Below are 19,035 nucleotides of genomic sequence, written 5' to 3' on the forward strand. Positions count from 1 at the left end.
GAGAGCCGCGCACACGGAGGGGTGGGGGGACAGGTGCCAGCTCATCCCCACTCTGCTCTCTGCTTCCCGACCACACGCAGGCCCCCCCTCCTCCCACTGCACCGGCCAAGGTCCACAGCACCCTGGCCTGCAGTCATGACCCCGGCACATTTAGGTCACTGCACGGGGAAGAGACCAGCTCGCCTTCCAGAAATCTTCTCTGTTGGCCCACGACAAACCCTGCCATCACAATCGGGAACCAGTCCTGGGCCACTGCGGTGACAGTGCACTCATTTGAAACCCAAAGATGCATGAGGTTAGGTACACCCCCTCCAGAGCCACCAGGAACCCCCCACCCCCCGGCACTGCACACATAAGGTCTCAGTCAGATGGCTTTACAAATCTCGCTTTAAGAACACAGTGCTGGGAAAAAGGAAAATAGAATTAAATCCAGCCAGAATACGTGTTTTTGTTGATCGTCATTGAGAACACAACCCTGTCTAACTTCTAGATTCAGAACCCGGCCCCAGCAAGCCCCCAGGCACTGTGCTCTCACCCTGGCCGAGGTCGGCGCTTGGGTCCCGTGTAGACATACCCATCAGCCCTTGGGCTGCCTCCCCGTCTCCCATCCAAGTAGCCAAGATCTATTGCCATGGCAGACAGAACGCTGCCTCTCCTCTCAGAGCATCAGAGATGAACTGTCAGTAAGACAGCATTGGCATCTTGATAAAATTTCAAACAACTTTCCATTTTCATTCAAACTTCTACATTCCCTTTAATTTGTAGACTTAGCCACAGAACTGTCTTGATTTCTATAAGAGTTGATCCCGCGATCCACGCCCCTCTCCTCCTGACTTGGCAGGACGGCTGGGTCCAGGCTGAGCCTTTTCTTCCTCAACGGCACACAGGCTCCCCATCCATCCCCACAAGGGACGAGGCCAGAGAAGCAGGGCTGGGAGGCACCCGGGGCTGCGACACTAGACAGGGCATGGACTTGCAGCGTGGCAACGAAGACGACAGTGGAGATGGAGAAAAACGCAGACACAGGAGCCTGACCCTCCGTCCTTGTTGATTAAAACTGTTCCGAAAGCAATTCACACAATCTCTGAGAGACGGTTTCTCTACTCGTCCGCAGCGTGAGTCGGTACATCTGAAACAGAGGACACAGAAGGTCAGTGGCGGTGCCAGGGCAGACACTGCGGGGCCAGCCCCGCCCAGCGGCCCCTCAAGGCCCCCTGCTCAGCCCTTCCCTGGAGGTGCCACTGTCGACGGGCTCAAGCGACGAACGTGCTCTCAGTGGCAAAAATAAAACAGTTTGACATCAGCAAGTGCTCGCGTGCACGTGGACCAACTGGAAACTTCGTGCGCAGCCGGTGGGCGTCTGACACCCGCATCGCGGTCAGAACAGCAACGCTGACCGTGCCCAGACCCCACGAGCCGGCAATCCCACCGAGTGTTCCCCACGTGAAATGAAAACGTGCCCACACAAAGGCATGTCCGGATGTCTGCGGCAGCCGTATTCAATGCCTCCTGAAACAGGGGCAGCCTGATGCCCATCGACAGGAGGGCTGGGCAAAGCAGAGTGGCAACTCCCCACAAAGGAGGGCTGCGTGCTCCACGAGGGCCCACCGTGGGTACAGCAGCAACACGGTGACTGCTGGAGCTGGGGCCAGGCGGGTCCCACGCTGGCCACACGGCACTGCCTCCTAGGGAGGCCGGGGCTGATGCGGGCGTGCCAGAGGACTTTCTGGGGCGATGGAAATGCTACACACGCCAACGGGTGGTGGTGGTTACACAGGTGTACACATCTGTCGAAATACATCAAACTATCACATCTGGGATCTATCTGCATATCTCACTGTGTGTGAATTACACCACAGTTAAAAAAAAAAAAAAAAGTAAGCGTATTCGGCGATTCCCTCAAGGGGCTTGACCTGGGCTTGCAGATTCGGCTCCAAACGCAGTAAGCATCCAATCTGGGTGGTTTTGGTGTGTATGATACCGGCTCCCACGAAGTTTGCAGGATTAGGATCGACTTCCTCTAGGAGTGCAGAACCAAAGCCAATAATCTGTGGGAAGAACCAGGAGAAACAGGAGCCCCTTGCATCGGCGCCAGCAGAGGTGGAGGGTTCTCCGAGGGGAGAAGCCGCCAGCCTCCTCTGAGGGCTCCGGTCGTGTCCCGACCCTGGGAACGTCCACAGCAAGACCTTTACCTTGGCTTTGGTGATCTCTGTGTCCATTGGATGCTTCGCCTTGAAGATATTCTGCACTTCCTGCTGGGGACTGTGGGAAACCGAGGCCAGCGCGAGTGCCGTCAGCTGAGCCAGAGCCGAGGCCCCCCACCCACCCGGTGTGGGGGGACAGGGCGCCACTCACCTGCTCAGCTGCTTCCAGCGCTGGAAGAAATCCTGAGAAGCCATCTCCGTGGGCTGGAAAAACTTGTTGAGTGTGATAGGCAGCTTCACAGACACATTCTGAAAGGTTCCCCCATACCTGTGAGCAACACAGAGGCACGCTGGGAAGAGTCCACGTCCCGAGCGTGCCACCTCCAGGGCACAGAGGGGCTGCGTGCAAAAGGCGGGGCGGAGAGATCTGGACGGGCGGCCCAGGGCTCCAGGGAGGCTGGTCCATCTCCGGCGCACCGTCATCGATGGCCAAGGACGTCGGGGAACGTGCCCCCGCCACCCCCGGCCGAGGCTGCTGGGCCGGTCGCAGCGCCGGGGACAGGCGCCGCCTCTTCCCGTTCCCCAGCAGTCCGTGTCCTACAACTCCAAGTTTAAATCGTGTGGGTTTTTTCTTTTTTCCATGAAAAGACTAAAAGAAAACGGTGTGCCTACGGAATGAAAGAAAAATTCTGCACGTCTATTTCCCTAAATTTTACAAAGTACACCATCTGCAGGTCTCTGTATACTTCGTATTTGGAAAGGTGCTTTTTCAAAATTTAACCTTACAAATACCCAACAGGGAAGGCTGGGATGCACACTCTACCACAGTTGCTGAAAGATGGCAGAAACGAGCCGAGAAGCAACACAGACACGTCAGAAAAAACAGTCAAGCCGGCGTGTACGCTCAGAGTACAACACACAGGCGCTCACACACCAGACGAGGCCCTGGTAGGCCCAGCGCCGGGCGGCTGGCCTCTGGAGCCGCAGGCTGCGCAGCGCCCGCAGCGGGACAGGCCCCTCGGTCTCTCGCCTGAAAGCCCCGGGCCTTGGGAAGAAGGCCCTGCCCACCCGGCGCCCCAGACCCCAGGCACCCTCTCCCTCCCCCACTTCCCACACCCCCCTGTAGCAGACGCCTCTGGAGTGTGTACGGCAGGTCACCCCTCGGTCCTCACCACACCCTCTGAAGGAAGGATGCAGAGGTCCCGCGTCACAGCCACGTGCCGGCCCAGCCTGACACCCCCACGTCCAGCAAGAGCGGCTGCTGCCTCGGCCGGGGCTCCCACCTGAACTGGATGTTGAGGACGGGCGCCTCGGTGAAGTCGGACACGCACTCTATGTTGACAGCCTGCTGCACCTGTGCGCCTCCGTCCACGGTGGGGTCCACAGGCTTGGTCTGCAGGCTCAGATGTACATGTGTCAAGGAAGCTGCGGCGACGCTGGGAACATGGGCTGAGCCCAGTGAGCCCCGAGTTCAGAGAGGCTCCAGAAGGGGCCCGGCAGGAGTCGGAGCTCACATCCTGACCTCGGACGAAACCTGCCACACGTGTGTCTTTAATGACTTAAACATTTAGCTTTAACGGTCCACGTTTAAAGCGTGTTTATCTTAAAATAAAAATAGATCTGGCCTGTAGTAAGGAGGTTCCTGCTTCACGGCTTTTCCAGGGAAGGCGGCATCCTCAGTGGCCAAGCTGGGCCTCCTTCGCCCTCACTTTACCCGGGCAGCCCATCATCGCGGGAACAGGACACCTGGATGGCAAGGCTGACGGGCTGGAGAAGCTCACGTCCCAGTTCTGTCATTTATATGGGACCGTCTCCGGTCGCAGCTCGTCCCAGGTGGCCCATCACTCGCTCTGCCTGGGCAGCAGCTCCCTGGGAGACTCCCCAAGGAGACCAGAGCCCCAGCGGATGTGGAGGCCGGAACAGGCCTGCATGTACTTCACCAGCGTTATAAACAAGCAACCTGAGTGTGGGAAGGTACCCCGAGGCCGCGTTAACAGCACCTGGAAACGCCCTCCTAGTCTATCCTCCACCCGCTTCTGCCAGGGGCCTAGGGGCAACGGAACCAAGGATATTGGCCTGGAGGTCGTCCGAACAGATGAGCGTAGGAGTAAAGCTCAGGAACTGCGTGGAGGTCTTATTACCGTAAAATATGAACATCCGCCCTAGAAGGAAGCAAAGTAGCTTGTTCCCACGACACGCCACAGCCTCCTGAGCTGCACGGAGGAAAGCAGAGCCCCCGGCCCACACAAGTGACGCCCAAGCCCTCGGCCTCGGCACCTGGGGGGCTCGGAGCCAGCACAGCAGAAACCGCCACACAGACTTCTGTGAACGTCTTTACACCCTCAGAATTCAGAATGGAATGTGAACTTCACATCTCCTGAAGAGGACGCACAGGTAGGCAGGCCTCCCCGACAGCCTAAGAAACACCACGGCTCCCGGGTGACGCCACCGTGGCCTGGAGTCTAACCCCTTCATCCAATGAGAAACGAACACCTCCGTCCATCCTCAGTGAGAAGGAGTCTGAGGGGCCCCGCGGGGCAGACACGCTGCCTTCCCACCCTCCACTCGTTTCCGCAGACAAGGCTCCACGATGGTGCCAAGAGGGAGGCGGGGCCAGCAGCCCACAGGGCCCCTCGGCAACGGCCCCAGTAGCCAGTGGGCATAATTTGGGGGGGCTGGGGGGAACAGAAAGCTTTTTTTAAAAATGTGGTAAAACATACACTATATACCCTGCAATTTACTGTCTCAGCATCTCTAGGCGCACAGGGCGGGGCACGAAGCACATTCACGTGGTCGCGTTACCTTCCCCACCTTCATCCCCAGAACGTTCCATCTTCCCGAACGGACGCTCTGTCCCCATGAACACTCACTCCCCTCCCCTCCCCCAGCCCTGGGCCCCACCGTCTACTTTTCTGTCTCTGTGGATGTGACTCCTCCAGGGACCCCTAGGGAGTGGAATCAGACAGGATTAGTCCTTCTGTAACTGGATTATTTCACTGAGTGTGATGTCCTCAAGGTTCACCCTGTGTAGCCTGTGTCACAAGTTCCTTCCTTTTTAAGGCTGAGTAATGTTCCATTGTGTGTTTAAACCACATTTTGTGTATCCACTCAAATGGATGGACACTTGGGTTGCCTCCACCTTTTTGGTGACTGTGAACGTGGGCGTGTGAGTACCTGTTCCAGTCCCTGCTTTCCTTTCAATTCTTTTGGGTAAATACCCAGAAGTGGTATTGCTAAGTCATATATATGAGAGTTCTATTTTTAGCTTTTTAAGAAACCTCCAGACTGTTTGCCACAGCAGCAAATACATCCCGCCAGCGCACAAGCTTCCAATTTCTCTGCGTCCTCGCCAACCCTCGTTTTGTTTTTTATAGCAGCCGTGCCGATGCGTATGAGGTGGTACCTCGATGGGTCTGACTGCATTTCTCAGACTATTGGTGACGGAGGGCGCCTTTGCATGCTCTTTTGGACGCCTGCATGTCTTCCTTAGAGAAACGTCTGAGACTTCTGCCCATTTTCTAACTGGGTTGTTTTTCTGTTGTTGATTTGGAGTCCTCTATATATTCTAGAAACTAGACCCTTTTGAGATTTGTGATTTGGAAATACTTTCTCCTCATAACTTCTAAGAGAAGTTTTCATTAAGTGAAGTAAAATACATACCTAAATTCTGCCGAAACTCAGACTTCAGTCCAATCTGAAGAAGCTGGTTTTCAAACAACACACCATTATTTTTACAGACAAACCTGGGGGACAAGGGACAGCATGTGAGTCACTCAAAGCCACCCACCCACCGAAAATACCAAGATCAGTTTCGAAAAAGGGTTTAAAGAACACTAAGACCAGGAAAACCTCTCTGGGACAGGAGGGAAGGGAAAAGCAGCAAATATTCCGACGAACACCATTAAAAGCGCCCACCAGAGATGGGAGGTAAGTCGAGAGGGTGACACGGCACAAGCAAGGAACGACCACAGGAGCAGGTCGTCTGCCTTCCACGAAGGTGCTGCTCAAGCGTGAACAGCTTCCACTGACGCAGGACACGCGCGCCACGGCAAAAGCACACACGTTTGTTCAGGTGGGCCCACAGGCTCGGCCACTTGACACGCGGCACTGGCCTCCAAACGGCCTCCACCGGGGCTGTCCGCAGGCCACGTACACCCACGCCCACACCCAGGCGGCCCTCCCTGCCCCTCCTGTCCTCCCCTCCCCTCTCCCCTGCTCTCCCTTCCCCTGGTGCTGGGAAAACTGGACAGCTACGTGGAAAAGCATGAAACTAGAACATCTCACACTGCATATAAAAATAAACTCAAACTGGATTAAAGACCTAAATGTAAGACCTGAAACCACAAAACTCCTAGAAGAGAACATAGGCAGAGCACTCTTTGACACAAACCGCAGCAAATATTTTCTTGGATCTGCTCCTAAGGCAAAGGACACAAATGCAAAGATAAACGAGATCTAATTAAACTTAAAAGCTTTTGCACAGCGAAGGAAATCATCAACAAAACAAAAACACAACCTACTGAATGGGAGAAAATATTTGCAAATGGTAAGACCAATAAGAGGTTTAATTTCCAAAACATATAAACAGCTCATACAACCCAATATCGAAAAACCAAATGACCCAATTAAAAAACGGGCAGAAGACCTGAACAGACATTTTTCCAAAGAAGACATACATATGCCAACAGGCACATGAAAGATACCGAACATCACTCACCGTCAGGGAAACGGGGATCAAAACCACAAAGAGACAACACCTCACACCTGTCAGAACGGCCATCATCAAAAAGACCACATATAACAAATGCTGATAAGAGCGTGAAGAAAAGGGAGCCCTTGCACACTGTTGGTGGGGATGTACATTGGTGAAACACTGGAAAACAGTATGGCGGTTCCTCAAAAGACTAAAAATACAGCTACCACATGATCCAGCAATTCCAGTCCTGGGTATATTCAAGGAGAATGAAAACACTAATTTGAAAAGATACATGCACCCCAATATTCACAGCAGCATTATTTACAAAAGTGAAGATACGAAAGCAACCTAAGTGTCGGTCAGCGGATGAGTCGATAAAGTTGTGGTATAATATACGATGAAACACACACACACACACACACACACACACACACACACACACACACTCAGCCAATACAAAAATGAAATTCTGTCATTTGCAACATGAATGGACTTGGAGAGCGTCACGCTAAGTGCAATAAGTCAGACAGAGAAGACACATACTGTATATGCTGCCATTCACATGTGGAATCGGAAACATAAACGAACGTCACGAAACAGACACAGACTCGCAGATACAGAGAACAAACCAGTGGTCACCAGCAGGGAGAAGGAAGCGGGGAGAGGGAAGACAGGGTACGGGAGTAAGAGGTACAAACTGCTACGCATAAGATAGATAAGCCACAAGGATATATTGTACAGCACAGGGAAATACAGCCACTATTTTGTGATAACTTTAAACGGAATATAACCTAAAAGAGTTGAGTCCCTACGTTGTACACCTGACACTAATATGATGTTGTAAACCAACTAACTATACCTCAGTTTAAGAAAAAGAGTCTGTTTTCCGCCACAGACGGACAACTGGCGGCACTGCAAACCCGCCCTTCCCCAAGTCACTTCCAACAAGCGACAGGAAATACGAGTCAGTGTGCGGGGCGAACGGAGAGAGACTGGAGAAACCAGAAAACCACAAGAACTCTTCCGCGGTCACAAAGACCAAGACGAGCAGCCGCTCCTTGGAGACAACAGAACTCACACCCGCTCTCCTCTCGGAGGGGGAGCCCCCCACCTCCTGGCTGGATCTAGATCAGCAGAGACAGAGGGGCAGACAGCAAGCAGGGAAAAGGGGCAGGATCCACGCAGCGAAGCGCGGGGAAGAGCAGCCTGGGATTTCGCCTTCAAAGTGCGGGAACGGGGCCAAGTCGACCGCACGCAGGACTCTGCTGGCCCACAGCAGGGGTGTGAACATCGGGACACCGGTCAGACAGAGGTGACAAGGACGGAACAGGTCAGCGGAGGAGCAGGAAGCAGGCTTGGAAGCAGACCCCACAGGACAAAGCAGTGACTGTGAACTGAAGAGCGTTTCTTCAAGAAAAAGCTAGGTGCCTGGAGGGCAGACACGGGGCGTGATTAGAGAGCCCAGGGGCACAGCACGGAGAGCAGAGCACAAGCGTCCTGCAGGGCAAGCGCAGCCCACGGGAGCAGACAGCACACAGGGCGCCCACCACTCCGTCACCTGCCCAGCACCTGAGCCTCCTCCCTCCCTGGGCGCCCAGGGTGCAGGCCTGGCCGGGCGGGGGGAGCCCCTGTCCTCCGGATGCAGGAGGCAGACTACCTGGCGAAGTTGTCCTCGGAGCCGGGAGCCAGGGGAGCGACCGCGGAGGGTGAGTCTGAGAAAACGTCCACGAGCAGCCCGCCGGAGGAGGGTGGAGGTCCCGTGGGGACGGGGGGCGCAGCCCCGAGCCCCAGTAGGTCTGCCGACGGAGAGGGCGTGGACTGGAAGACAGGGAAGGAGAAGGTCAGCGCAGACCCTTCTGGGCACCACGCCAGGCAAGCGCAAGGGCCTGCGCCCCACCCACACCCCGAAAAGAAGTGTCTGGTTTCAGAGACAAGACTGTGCGTGTCACTGTCAACCATGTGAAGAAGTCTGGAAAGATGAAAGAAGTACAAGCCAGCAGCTTACTAGGGCGCAGCCTTAGTCATCTATGTTCTACTTCGTTACAGAGGAAGAGCAGACAAAATGCCTGCAGAACAGGGTTTTTTTTAAATAATTGCTTTTTTCGTTGTTTTGTTTTGTCTTTATTTTTTTTTATCGAAGTGTAGCTGATGTAGAACGTTGTACCTGAACAGCTGCTTTCTGATCCTAGGCAAAGACAAAGAACACGAGCCAAAGCCCTTCCGAAATCTCTCCAAGCTCACAGGACACACAACAGTGCAGCTCATCATACGCTCACTCCCCAGGTGTCCCCCCACCAGCTTCACAGAGAGCTGGCGCTGCCCCTGCACGGGTGCACAAGTCCAGAAACGCGCAAGGTCCTGAGGACCGAGAGGTCCCTGTCGCAGCAAGAACCAGGCCTGTGAGAACTCATCTGGAATGACTCTTAAATGTCCCACTGGACCCTCCCGAGGGCAAATATCCACTTACAGTCACCTGAGACTACATCCGAGAGCTGCTTTTCGTCACTGCAGTGAACACCTTGCTCGGATTTACTGAGCACTCACTCATCTTTCCAGGAACGCAGCCACGCCGGCAGCCACGCTGAGAGCCAAAGGAGGCCAACGCCCCTTCTTTCTCAGGAGTGTGGATGCACCCACCCCGGGCACTGGCCAGTCCGCCCTCAGGCCATGCGGAGGACGTACACGTGGGAATCACTACATTAGCATAAATAACTACTTGTTTCCCTTTCATATTTAGAGCATTGCACTGAATTTCTAAAACATTACACGCGTAGGCAGATATCTTCTGTATGGATTCCACGTTGAGACAAAAGAGGCGTTACAGAACACGTGTCCCGTCCCGCAGAGAGGACGTGGGCCTGAGCGCCGGGCCCTCCTTCCTGGGGCTCCAGGGCAGGCAGCGCGCCAGGCCCACCCTGCGGCCGGAAGCGGCCCGGAAGCGGGCGGCTCCGGGTGAAAGGGGCTCCTGGGTAGAGCTGACAGGCCAGGCCGGGCTCCCCAGAGGAGCTGTCAAGCTTCCTCAGAAGCTTCTGCGCCATTGGGGAGAGTCGATGAAATGGCCACGGGGGCTCCTGGCCCTGCACCTGGGATGACACTCCCGCACACACAGCCCCTCACAACAGCCTCCCGCCAGCGAGGCCATCTTCGGGAGCCCGCCCACCCAAGGTTAGGAGCTGCTCCCGAGGGGGGGGGGCCCCAAGCCTGCTGTGAGTGACGCGAGAAAGGCCTCTGTCTGGGCCACAGAACCCACAGCCTGACGAGGTCACTGCACCTCTGCCACCTACTGCACAATGTCTCCACTGGTTCCCAAAGAACAGTGCAAACGCTTTTTAAAGTAGGCAAACCCTTCTGTCCCATTAAGTCAAACACGGACAGACAAAAGCAAGGCTGCTCCTTCGGGAGGCCCCGCTAAGACGCCTGCTCCCTCCCCAGACCCCACGTGCAGGCTCTACCCTGCAGCACTGGGACCCCCCGCCGCTTCGCCGCCTCCCCCTCTTCTCAGGACTCGGGGAGACCCTCCCCCAGGAGCTGGCCTGGCACCCGGCTCTGCACAGGTTACACCTGCTCGAAGCGCCGCACACCACAGGGCGCAGGGTGGCTCTGGGCTCCTCCGCCAGCCCAAAGCCCCAGGAGGACCAGCAGCCTCCAGACACCCACCCTCAAGGCGCACAGGCAAGCACGCCAAAGCCACAGCTGAGCCGAGCTCCCAGGAAGGCCACAAAGAAAATCACCTCCTGGCATGACCTGTGACCCTAAATAAAAGGCATTCTGGCCACTACTGCCCAAAGTAAAAGGCATCCCAGGTGTTCTTGTAAGATCCAGACATCTCGATGCCACTTTGCGGCGGGGCCTCCTTTCTGAGTTTGAAGACAGGAGAGAGGAGACACCAGGAGGAGAATCCCAGCCAGGAGGGATCCCAGCCTCTTTCCTGTCCTGCTGCTTCTGCCTCAACTCCCCAGCCCCGTCCAGGCCTTCCCCCGCCCCAGCTCCCTGAGCCGTGAGGACAAACGGGAACTCACAACCACAGGGCCACGAAGGGCGCCCCTGGAGAGAAGGTATCAGGGCTCAGGTGAGAGGTCCTGGCTGTGACGGGGCCCCAAGTCAAGGGCCAGGCCAGGTCTGAGCACAGGCCTCACGGCGGGCCCGAGGCCCCGGGGCACACAAGGAGACGTGGAGCCAGGCAAGCGGCCCCCCAAGGAGCAGCAGGACTCAGACACGAGCACGCTCTGGATGAGCAAACCAGCCGGGCCCCGGGCCGTCCACACGCGGGCACGCGCCACCGGTGGGGCCCACCCTCACAGAGGCCGCCGCACAGCGTAAGCAGCACCGTCCGTGGCGCCGCACCGGCGTCCTGGAGGGGAGACACAGCTCTCCAGGCTGCCTCCCGACGGGCCAAGCATAAAGCCCAAGGCCCTCGGGAGCCGCCTGCAGGGCCGCAGGGGCTGCTGCCCAGCAGGGCTAATGCACCCGCTCCCCGGGCTCCCTCCACTGAGCCGAGAAAGGAAACACAACTCTCAAAACGGCATTTTCCTCGACGAACGTCAAAGGACACATCCTCAGGGCATCGTGCGTGAACAGGACGCTCGCTCTAATGCGCTCACTAGTGAAAAACCTCTGAGGACAGCAGGAGGTGGGTCCACTGGAAACCAGCGAGGGGTGCGGGACTATACGGTAGTCGTGCAAGAGACGGGTGACCACGTCTTCTAAATCCAAAGCCGAGGGGAGACGTGGGAGCTGACCGCGGACCCCAGACAACCATCCGACAGACACAGTCTGGCTGACAGACACAGGCGTCTGGGTCAGCCCGCCCCCAACGACAACAGTCCAGGGTCACGGATCTCAGGGACCAGGTGCCCCAGGAGCTCACGCAGGGTACGGCCCTCAGGAGGGGACCCACCGCAGCGCTGGCACTGGCCGGGGCGGGCTCGGGGCCCCCATTGACGTCGGCGCTCCTCTCCCGCTTGGCCTCCTCCAGGTCGGTCACCGTGCTGGGGCCCTTCTTCTTCTTGAGCTTGGCCAGGATAGAAGACTCACGTTCTGGAAACGGAGGCATCTCCTCCAGGACAGTCGCCTGGGGGGAAAGGAGCCCTAGGTCAGCGCAGCACGAAGCCCCATGGCCTCCGGCCCCCAGAAAGGGTGGCCGAGGCGAGGCGGGGGCAGTAGAACAGCGTGGCGCACCAGGATGTCGGTGCTGGCGACAGTGCTGAGCCGCAGGTACTCGACGGCGCGCTGCTGCAGCTCCACGTCAGCGTTCTTCAGCTGGCTGTCACTGCGCAGCACATCCTGGATGGTGCCCTTCACCTCCGGGAAGAGGTTCACGAACTTGATGTAAGTGGACAGGAGGAGCGCCCTGGTGGGGACGCTGCACAGGTGGAACTTGGAGTGCAGCAGGTGAAACTGGGTCAGGGGGCTGGGGGGCACACATGGGGCACAGCGTCACCTCCACGCTTCACTCCCCGCCTGGAGCACCCCGCCTGAGCCTGACCCCCATGTGTCCCCACAAGACGGGGAGCGAGCGCGGAGTGACTCGGGGAGATGAGCCCACACTCAGCCAGAACCTGTGCGTTCCAGCTCCAGGCCGAGTCCAGGCTCCCCTCTGAACAGCGCTGGCCATCAGCCATGCCTCCTTTCCCCCCAGAATCCCTGTGTTCTGTACAGTCAACCAGAGAGGATGTCCCCTCGCTACGGGCTGTCCTGGGGAGCCCGGGACATCAGCTGGCCTCTACTAGGCCATCGGGTGTGAACCAGTGGGCACAGGCCCAGCACTGGACGCGGGACTCCCGGCCCCCGGGTGACTCACCTGGATCTCGGGTCTCCTGCTATCAAGTTCCCAAACTCCCCTAGGATGTAGCCACCGACTTTGACCAGGTTCTCGTGGCACGCTGGGGCCTGCAGCGCCTACGGAAGAGCACGCGCGGTGAGCCTGGTGCCCAGGCAGAGGTAGCACCAGTAGTGCTCGGCCTCTGGAGAAAGCCACCAAGCCGTGTGACGAGCCAGGAGAGCCGGCTCAGGCTGCCTTCCCAGGGAGCCTGCTCTGCACGCGGCCGCAGCCCCCAAAGCCTCCTGAGCCCCTCCCGAATGCACTCCCCGCCCCATCCTCTCTCCTGGCCACTTCGGCAGAGGGATCAGTAGCAGGGGAGCCCCACGGGCAGGGCCACGGCCGATCCCACCCCTGGAACGAGAGCTGCTCCCAAAAACTGACGCGTGGGCCCTGGGCAGGGGTGGGGGCACACGGCCCTCACCGACAGAGACCACAAACCCACCGTGGCGGCCCCACACTTGCTCTCGGACACACAGAGGCCAGCCCGAGGCCCCAGCCCGGGCAGCCTGCTCAGGAGGCCACTCGCTGACCGAGAGCCTCCCACCCGGGGTCGCTGTGTTGAAATCAGGGAGAGAGGGCACCGAGACTCCAGCGGAGGCAGGAGCAGTGCCGGAGCCCGGCCTGCGGGAAGGCTGGCGGGGGCGGGGCGGGGCCACACCTCAAACACCGTCTTGGCGGCGTAGCCCTGCACATCGTCCCGGTTGACGACGATCTGGATGACGCGGTACCACACCTCCTCGCTCACGTAGTCTCCAGCGATGCGGATCAGGTTCAGGATGGTGTCCACGTACCACGTGTAGTCCACGGCGTACTTCTCCGCCAGGATGGCGACCTTCAGCACCTGCAGGGCACGGCCACTCAGGGAGGGCCTCAGAAGGGCCTGAACCCACGCCAAAGCGACCCCCACTTGTCAAAGGAGCCCGTAAGTCTAAGGTTCCAGGAGCAGACGTGGAAGGACGTGTCGAGAGAGGCACAGCGAGCCCCGCCCTCCCCCCCAACCCGGCCCGCAGCCCAGGCAGCCCCGCTGGCAAAGCGCCGCCCGCGCTTGCTGGGCCTCCTGCTCCGACAGCCCTTCTCCCAGCTCCCCAGGGCACCTGCTCCGGGCTGCGGAAAGCAGGCCCCTCACCTCCCCCGGGTACAGCCTCCTCCTGCACCGAGCCTGCCCTGAGCAGCATCGGTCGCCAACTGGAGCCTGGACCCCGCGCTGCCACCCGCACGCCCACCTTCCCCAGAGTGACCTCCTGACCACGCCCCAGATCCCCCATCCACCTGCTCTGCACACCCTCTGGCCTCCAAGTCGACCCTCCGTAACGACCCCAGAGCGCCGTTCCAGAACACCCACCTTGTCACCGCCCTAGGCTTCGAGTCCTTCAAGCCCAGAGCTGGGCCCAAAGCTGGGCGCTGGGGGCCCCTCACTGCCACACCGGCCTGTGTCCCCGCTGCGCCCACCGCCCACGCACGCCCCGCTCCCTCTGTGCTGAGCACCTGCCTCCCGGGACCTCCGCACGCGAGGGGGAGGGGGAGGGGGAGGGGGAGGGCCTCTGCAAAGTGATTCTGGAAGACTGGAAGGCTCCCCTGAAAATGCTGATAAAAAAACTAAAGCAGGGTTTCCCTGGTGGCGCGGTGGTTGAGAGTCCGCCTGCCGATGCAGGGGATACGGGTTCGTGCCCCGGTCCGGGAAGATCCCACATGCTGCGGAGCGGCTGGGCCCGTGAGCTGTGGCTGCTGAGCCTGCGCGTCTGGAGCCTGTGCTCCGCAATGGGAGAGGCCACAACAGTGAGAGGCCCGCGTTCCGAAAAAAAAAAAAAAAAAAAAAAAAAACTAAAGCAAAGGCCTCTCGTCCAATACGTAGTAGATTCTCAACAAGGCTGCAAGGACGCACTTCTGTGAGACACACAAGCATCGGTGCCGGTGACGACACACAGGCCAACAGAACTCACAATCTCTTCTCGGATAGAGTAGTCGGCCGTCTCCAAGTAGCTCAGCATCTCGGCCACGATCTGCTGGGCATTGCTGCGGTCGCACATGGCGTAGAGGAGGTCCACGGCCCGCTGCCGCACGCTCACGTCCCGTTCCGTCTGGGGAACGAGCACAGAGCCAACAGCCACATGAAAGGAGCCTGGGCAGGGGACGGTGGCAGTCCGCTGTGACACGTGCCCTCCCACGGTCCCCAGCCGGGCGGCTCAGGCACCCCCCCCCCCCCGCCCCCGTCCCAATGCTCACTCGGAGCTCCGCCCACTCAGCACCCAAATCCAGGAGCCCGAGAGCCCCTCACTTGCCACCCCACTGCCCCCCTCACTCCGGCATTCAGACCCCGCAGCTCTGGACCGGCCACGATCACGATCACACTCCATCCCCAGGGGGTGGGTCAGAGGCCGCCTGCTGTGTGGTCACAGACCGGCCCCTTCCACGTCACCTGAGAGCCTGTCCCCGTGCTGGCTCCCAGCCCCACCCCGGACCCTCAGAAACAAGAACACGGCCGCTCCCCAGCACAGGACAGCATGAGAGGCACTGCCATGGGCCCAGCCACAGGCACGGCAAGAGCAAGTCTTTCTGATCCAGGCAGTGACTGAAAGAGATGCCAAAACCACCCAGGAGGAATTCGAAACACCAGAAAGCGAAATCCCAAGCCTTTGTACGGCCTCTTGTTCAAAACACACACCAAAGATGTCTATTAAATACACGCAAACCCAAAGGAACAGGGTCAGACGTGTTCTCAGCAGTAAGCCCAGGACCAAGACAGTGGGTTCTGTAGCTTCCCCATCTGCCTTCAGTTTTCTAACACGCAGGGACGCAGTGGATGTGGCTGTGTCTGACCCTGAGGAACCAACCCTCGTTAGAGCAGAAGACCTCAGCTTGGCTCTTCCAGCTCTGGAATTTCAATTCCCTGACAAAAGCAAATATCCTTCTGCAAGGAGTGAGTTTTCTCGGAGACATGGACAAAATATTTCATCCTTCTACCAAAACGAACAGTTTCTATTGATCCCAATTTTTACTGCGACTCTGCTCACGTGCCAGGCCCAGCGGGAGATGCCCTGTGTGGTCATGGTCTCTCGCGGGCAGAGGGCAGAACCGCCTGGGGACGCACGCAGCCGGCCAGATCGCCCGGGGCCCGAGCGCACGACCCCAAGTGACCGCGGGACCCCCCGGTAGCTCACGAGTGACAGCGTGAGTGACACAGGGACAAGGCGCCCCCGTGGCCAGGCAGCCCCAGAAGAGCACACTTGCCTTCAGGGCATTGATGACCGTCTCAATGTGTGTCTTCACAGCCTCGTGGGAGAACTCGGAGCTGGCCAGCGTGCACATGCTCTCCAGAGCCAGGTAGCGCAGGTTGGTCTCCCGGTGCTGCAGGAACTGGCCCAGCTGGTTACAGGCGCGGACCAGCAGGTTTGGCTCGCTGTGCGGACGGGAGAGGTGGGTGGGCAGGGGTCCTCCACTCGGCCTAGGCCGTGCCACGTTCACGGCCACCACGGTCTCCCAGGACGCAAGACCTGACGCTCACTCTAGTTGGTACCACACAAGGACCCGTGCCTTGCGTCCCCCAGAGCATTTCTGAGTGCACCTGCAGAATCCCGGACTCCAGAGGGTCGAGGGCAGCTGAGACCCCCAGCCTCCACGCCAAGCTGGCGGGGCGGGGGCGGCAGGGGGACCCGGCTTTCACCAAGCCTCAGCCAGGGGTCGGCTCTCAGCCAGAGAACCCGCTTGGCCGACAGCTGGACGAAAGCCGCGACACCGAGAGACAGACGCACAGACGGAGATGATATAACAGAGGTTACTGGCTATTTAAGTACCGACTGCGTGAAACTCGGCGTTAAGTCTCTGCTTGCTCTTTACTCTGCCCTCTGAAGAGTTAACAGGGACAGGGAGGCCACTCCGAGAGGGAGAGTCTCGTCACCGGTGCCCAACCCCGTGGACCGCAGAGCTCAGGCAGCTGCACCCGGCGGAAGCGCCGCAGGAAGGCAGGGCCGCGGGAGCACCCCCACCCCCTCCCCTCCCCATGCCACCTCCACACACCTTCCCACCACAGCCTCGGCCCAACAAAGCCCACAGGACACACGGGCGCATGCCGCACTCCCAGGTGGCCCTGGGAGCAGCGGGTCGGGCAGGATGCCCAAGAGAAGCAGGGCAGCCGTCTGGGGGAAGTGAGACCACGGCAGTCACGCTCACGGCGTGGAGGGTCTGAGACCAGAGTGCGCGCGGGGCGGCTCCGAGCACCGCGCCCTCAGGCCCGCCAGGGACCAGGCCGCGGGGGCCCACCTGTCGTGGTGGATGATAAGGCTGATGGCCTCGAAGAGCACGGCGTTCTTGGCGTTGGAGTGCTGCACTTTCTTGGACTTGGGCGGCTCCTGGGCTTTGTTCAGAATCGTCTCCAGGCACTCGGTCAGGCGGCCTCGCACTGCAGGGTCTTCTGGGCGAGACAGACAGACGTTGGCCCGGCTCCCCTTGGCCCACACGGCCGCCCCGCCTGCGTATTGGTACCCTTCATCTCACAACCCCAAAATGAAGGGCGAGGACCCCTACTCAAACCGTGTGGCTGCTTAAAATAAGAGGATCTGCCAGCCAGGGTAACTACACATACATTTTAACACAAATAACACACACAAGTTTTTGCTGAAATATAGATTATATAAGTCAAGGAAAATAAAATCTCAGAGACGTGGACAAAACACATGATGTCAAAGTTTGAGGCTTCGAAGGGGGGGCAAAAGGTTTTTTCCTCTCCCTGCTATTACCAATAGAAATAGAGAAAACACTCTGAAGAGCAATAAAATGAGAAAGAAAACTTTTAAGTTCTAGTCAAAGCAGAAGAAAAGAAATAACGCACCAAAAAAAAGACTAAGAAAGCAATAAAAATACCAGGACTCCAGAAACCGCTGCAGCGCATCTAAGGCACCTGCCCAACCACCAGCTGTTCAGGGAAGGCGGGCCCTGCGCACCTGAGCGGACGGAGGGCAGGGCTCCCAAAGCCGCCCCGGGGTTGGGGGCAGGGGGCTGAAAGGAGGAGGAGGGTGATGAGATTCACCCCCATCGGGGGTCGGAGTCGCCCCAGGTCTCGGAATAAAGGAGGCAGAGGTCAGTTCCACAGAGAGAACTACTGCCGCAGGGGAGACAGGGGCAGCCGGTGGGCGGGAGTGGGAGGCAACGGCGGGGTCCCGCTCCCACGCGAGGGCTCTGCCGCAGGGCGTGCGGCTCACGCTTTAGTATAGAACAGACTCAGAATGGAAAGTTACTGGAATTTAACAAAGACGTACCTTGTAGAAACACAAATGAAGATTAAAATGTAAAGGTTACAACAACAAAACCATCTCTGTAGAGGCAATGTGGAAGCATTGAACACAAATTCTCTTGTGCATTCTTCAACCAGGAAATTCTGTTTCTAGATACCTACCATACTAGTCAAATGTAACGTTTTAGAATAAAACACGAACGTGACAACATCCGTGATGTGTACTTTAAGGTTACACAGATTGTTAACAACTTAGGATGTAAGGTTCCAAACAGTTTCCAGAATTATTCATAAAAGCAGAGATCACCCTGAGCCGTACCAAAATTGTGATTTCTCTACCAGCTGCTGGGGAAAGCCAAGAGCCATGGCAGCATCACAGAAAGATCCAGAGGACAAGAGCCAGCACCGGAGAGGACTTTAAAGATAGCAAACGAGAGACCTAACCCTAAAACGCTGCAGTAAACCCCTGCGGAGAGGCCTCTGCTGCATGGCTGTCACCTGGGGGCGGGTAGCACTGCAGCAGCCTCAGAAGTTTGACTGATAGCCAGGGAGCCGGGACGAAATAGTACGTGTAATCCTGGAGATCTGTGGAGGCCGACGTCACGATCTGCAAAACAGCACAGGGGGATGAGACACCACGGGCAGGTGTGCTGAGAACGTGCGGCACACTTGTCTGTGTCTGCAGGGCAGGGGCACAGGCGCCCAGGCCCCAGGAGGGGCCACTGCGCGATGACGCCCCTCCCCTGCAGGACACAAACCCTGGGCGCCCGACCCTCGAGAGCGCAACAGCGACGCTGCACTCAGTACAGAGTTCTCGGAGCCTAGACCGGGAAAGTGCATTAAACGCAGAAGGGAGGCCTTCAGTCATCAGCCCTGCACCCACGCCGCCCCGAGCACAGGCCCTGCCGTGAGCTGCCCAGGCCCGAAAGCAAGCGACCTCCCATCACGCTGCCACCGGCCTGTCCCACGCAGTCTGGGCAGGACAGACACCCCCTCAGCCTCCTGAACACGGGACTGTCCCTTAAGGCAGCACACGCCCACCGACACGCAGCCCGGCACCACCCCACGTCCTGCGTCTGGGAGCTCAGAGCGGCTCCTGTCACAAAGCTCGCAGCGGCGGGCGACACTAGGTCATGAGTGACCTGGG

The 19,035-nt window shown here is 58.3% G+C and overlaps 1 protein-coding gene across 3 annotated transcripts in view; it reads right to left on the reverse strand.

Moving 5' to 3' along the window:
• Positions 1-369: 369 nt before the first annotated feature.
• Positions 370-19,035, reverse strand: part of AP2A2 (adaptor related protein complex 2 subunit alpha 2) — a 63,753-nt gene continuing 45,087 nt past the window's right edge. For 2 of the 3 annotated variants that reach the window (XM_032639876.1, XM_032639877.1), the window contains 16 exons: positions 18,387-18,495; positions 16,919-17,069; positions 15,890-16,058; positions 14,602-14,739; positions 13,320-13,502; positions 12,641-12,738; positions 12,019-12,250; positions 11,738-11,911; positions 8,498-8,658; positions 5,805-5,887; positions 4,217-4,306; positions 3,428-3,551; positions 2,356-2,472; positions 2,193-2,262; positions 1,914-2,048; positions 370-1,129 (listed from right to left, as the gene is read on the reverse strand). In XM_032639876.1, the coding sequence (XP_032495767.1) occupies positions 1,052-1,129; positions 1,914-2,048; positions 2,193-2,262; positions 2,356-2,472; positions 3,428-3,551; positions 4,217-4,306; positions 5,805-5,887; positions 8,498-8,658; positions 11,738-11,911; positions 12,019-12,250; positions 12,641-12,738; positions 13,320-13,502; positions 14,602-14,739; positions 15,890-16,058; positions 16,919-17,069; positions 18,387-18,495 (2,112 nt within the window). In that variant the 3' untranslated portion in view covers positions 370-1,051. The remainder of the gene's footprint in view (positions 1,130-1,913; positions 2,049-2,192; positions 2,263-2,355; positions 2,473-3,427; positions 3,552-4,216; positions 4,307-5,804; positions 5,888-8,497; positions 8,659-11,737; positions 11,912-12,018; positions 12,251-12,640; positions 12,739-13,319; positions 13,503-14,601; positions 14,740-15,889; positions 16,059-16,918; positions 17,070-18,386; positions 18,496-19,035) is intronic. The other variant, XM_032639878.1, reaches the window with a different exon arrangement.

The sequence above is a fragment of the Phocoena sinus genome, chromosome 8 (genome assembly GCF_008692025.1).
Source record: "Phocoena sinus isolate mPhoSin1 chromosome 8, mPhoSin1.pri, whole genome shotgun sequence".
NCBI classification, from domain to species: Eukaryota; Metazoa; Chordata; class Mammalia; order Artiodactyla; family Phocoenidae; genus Phocoena; species Phocoena sinus.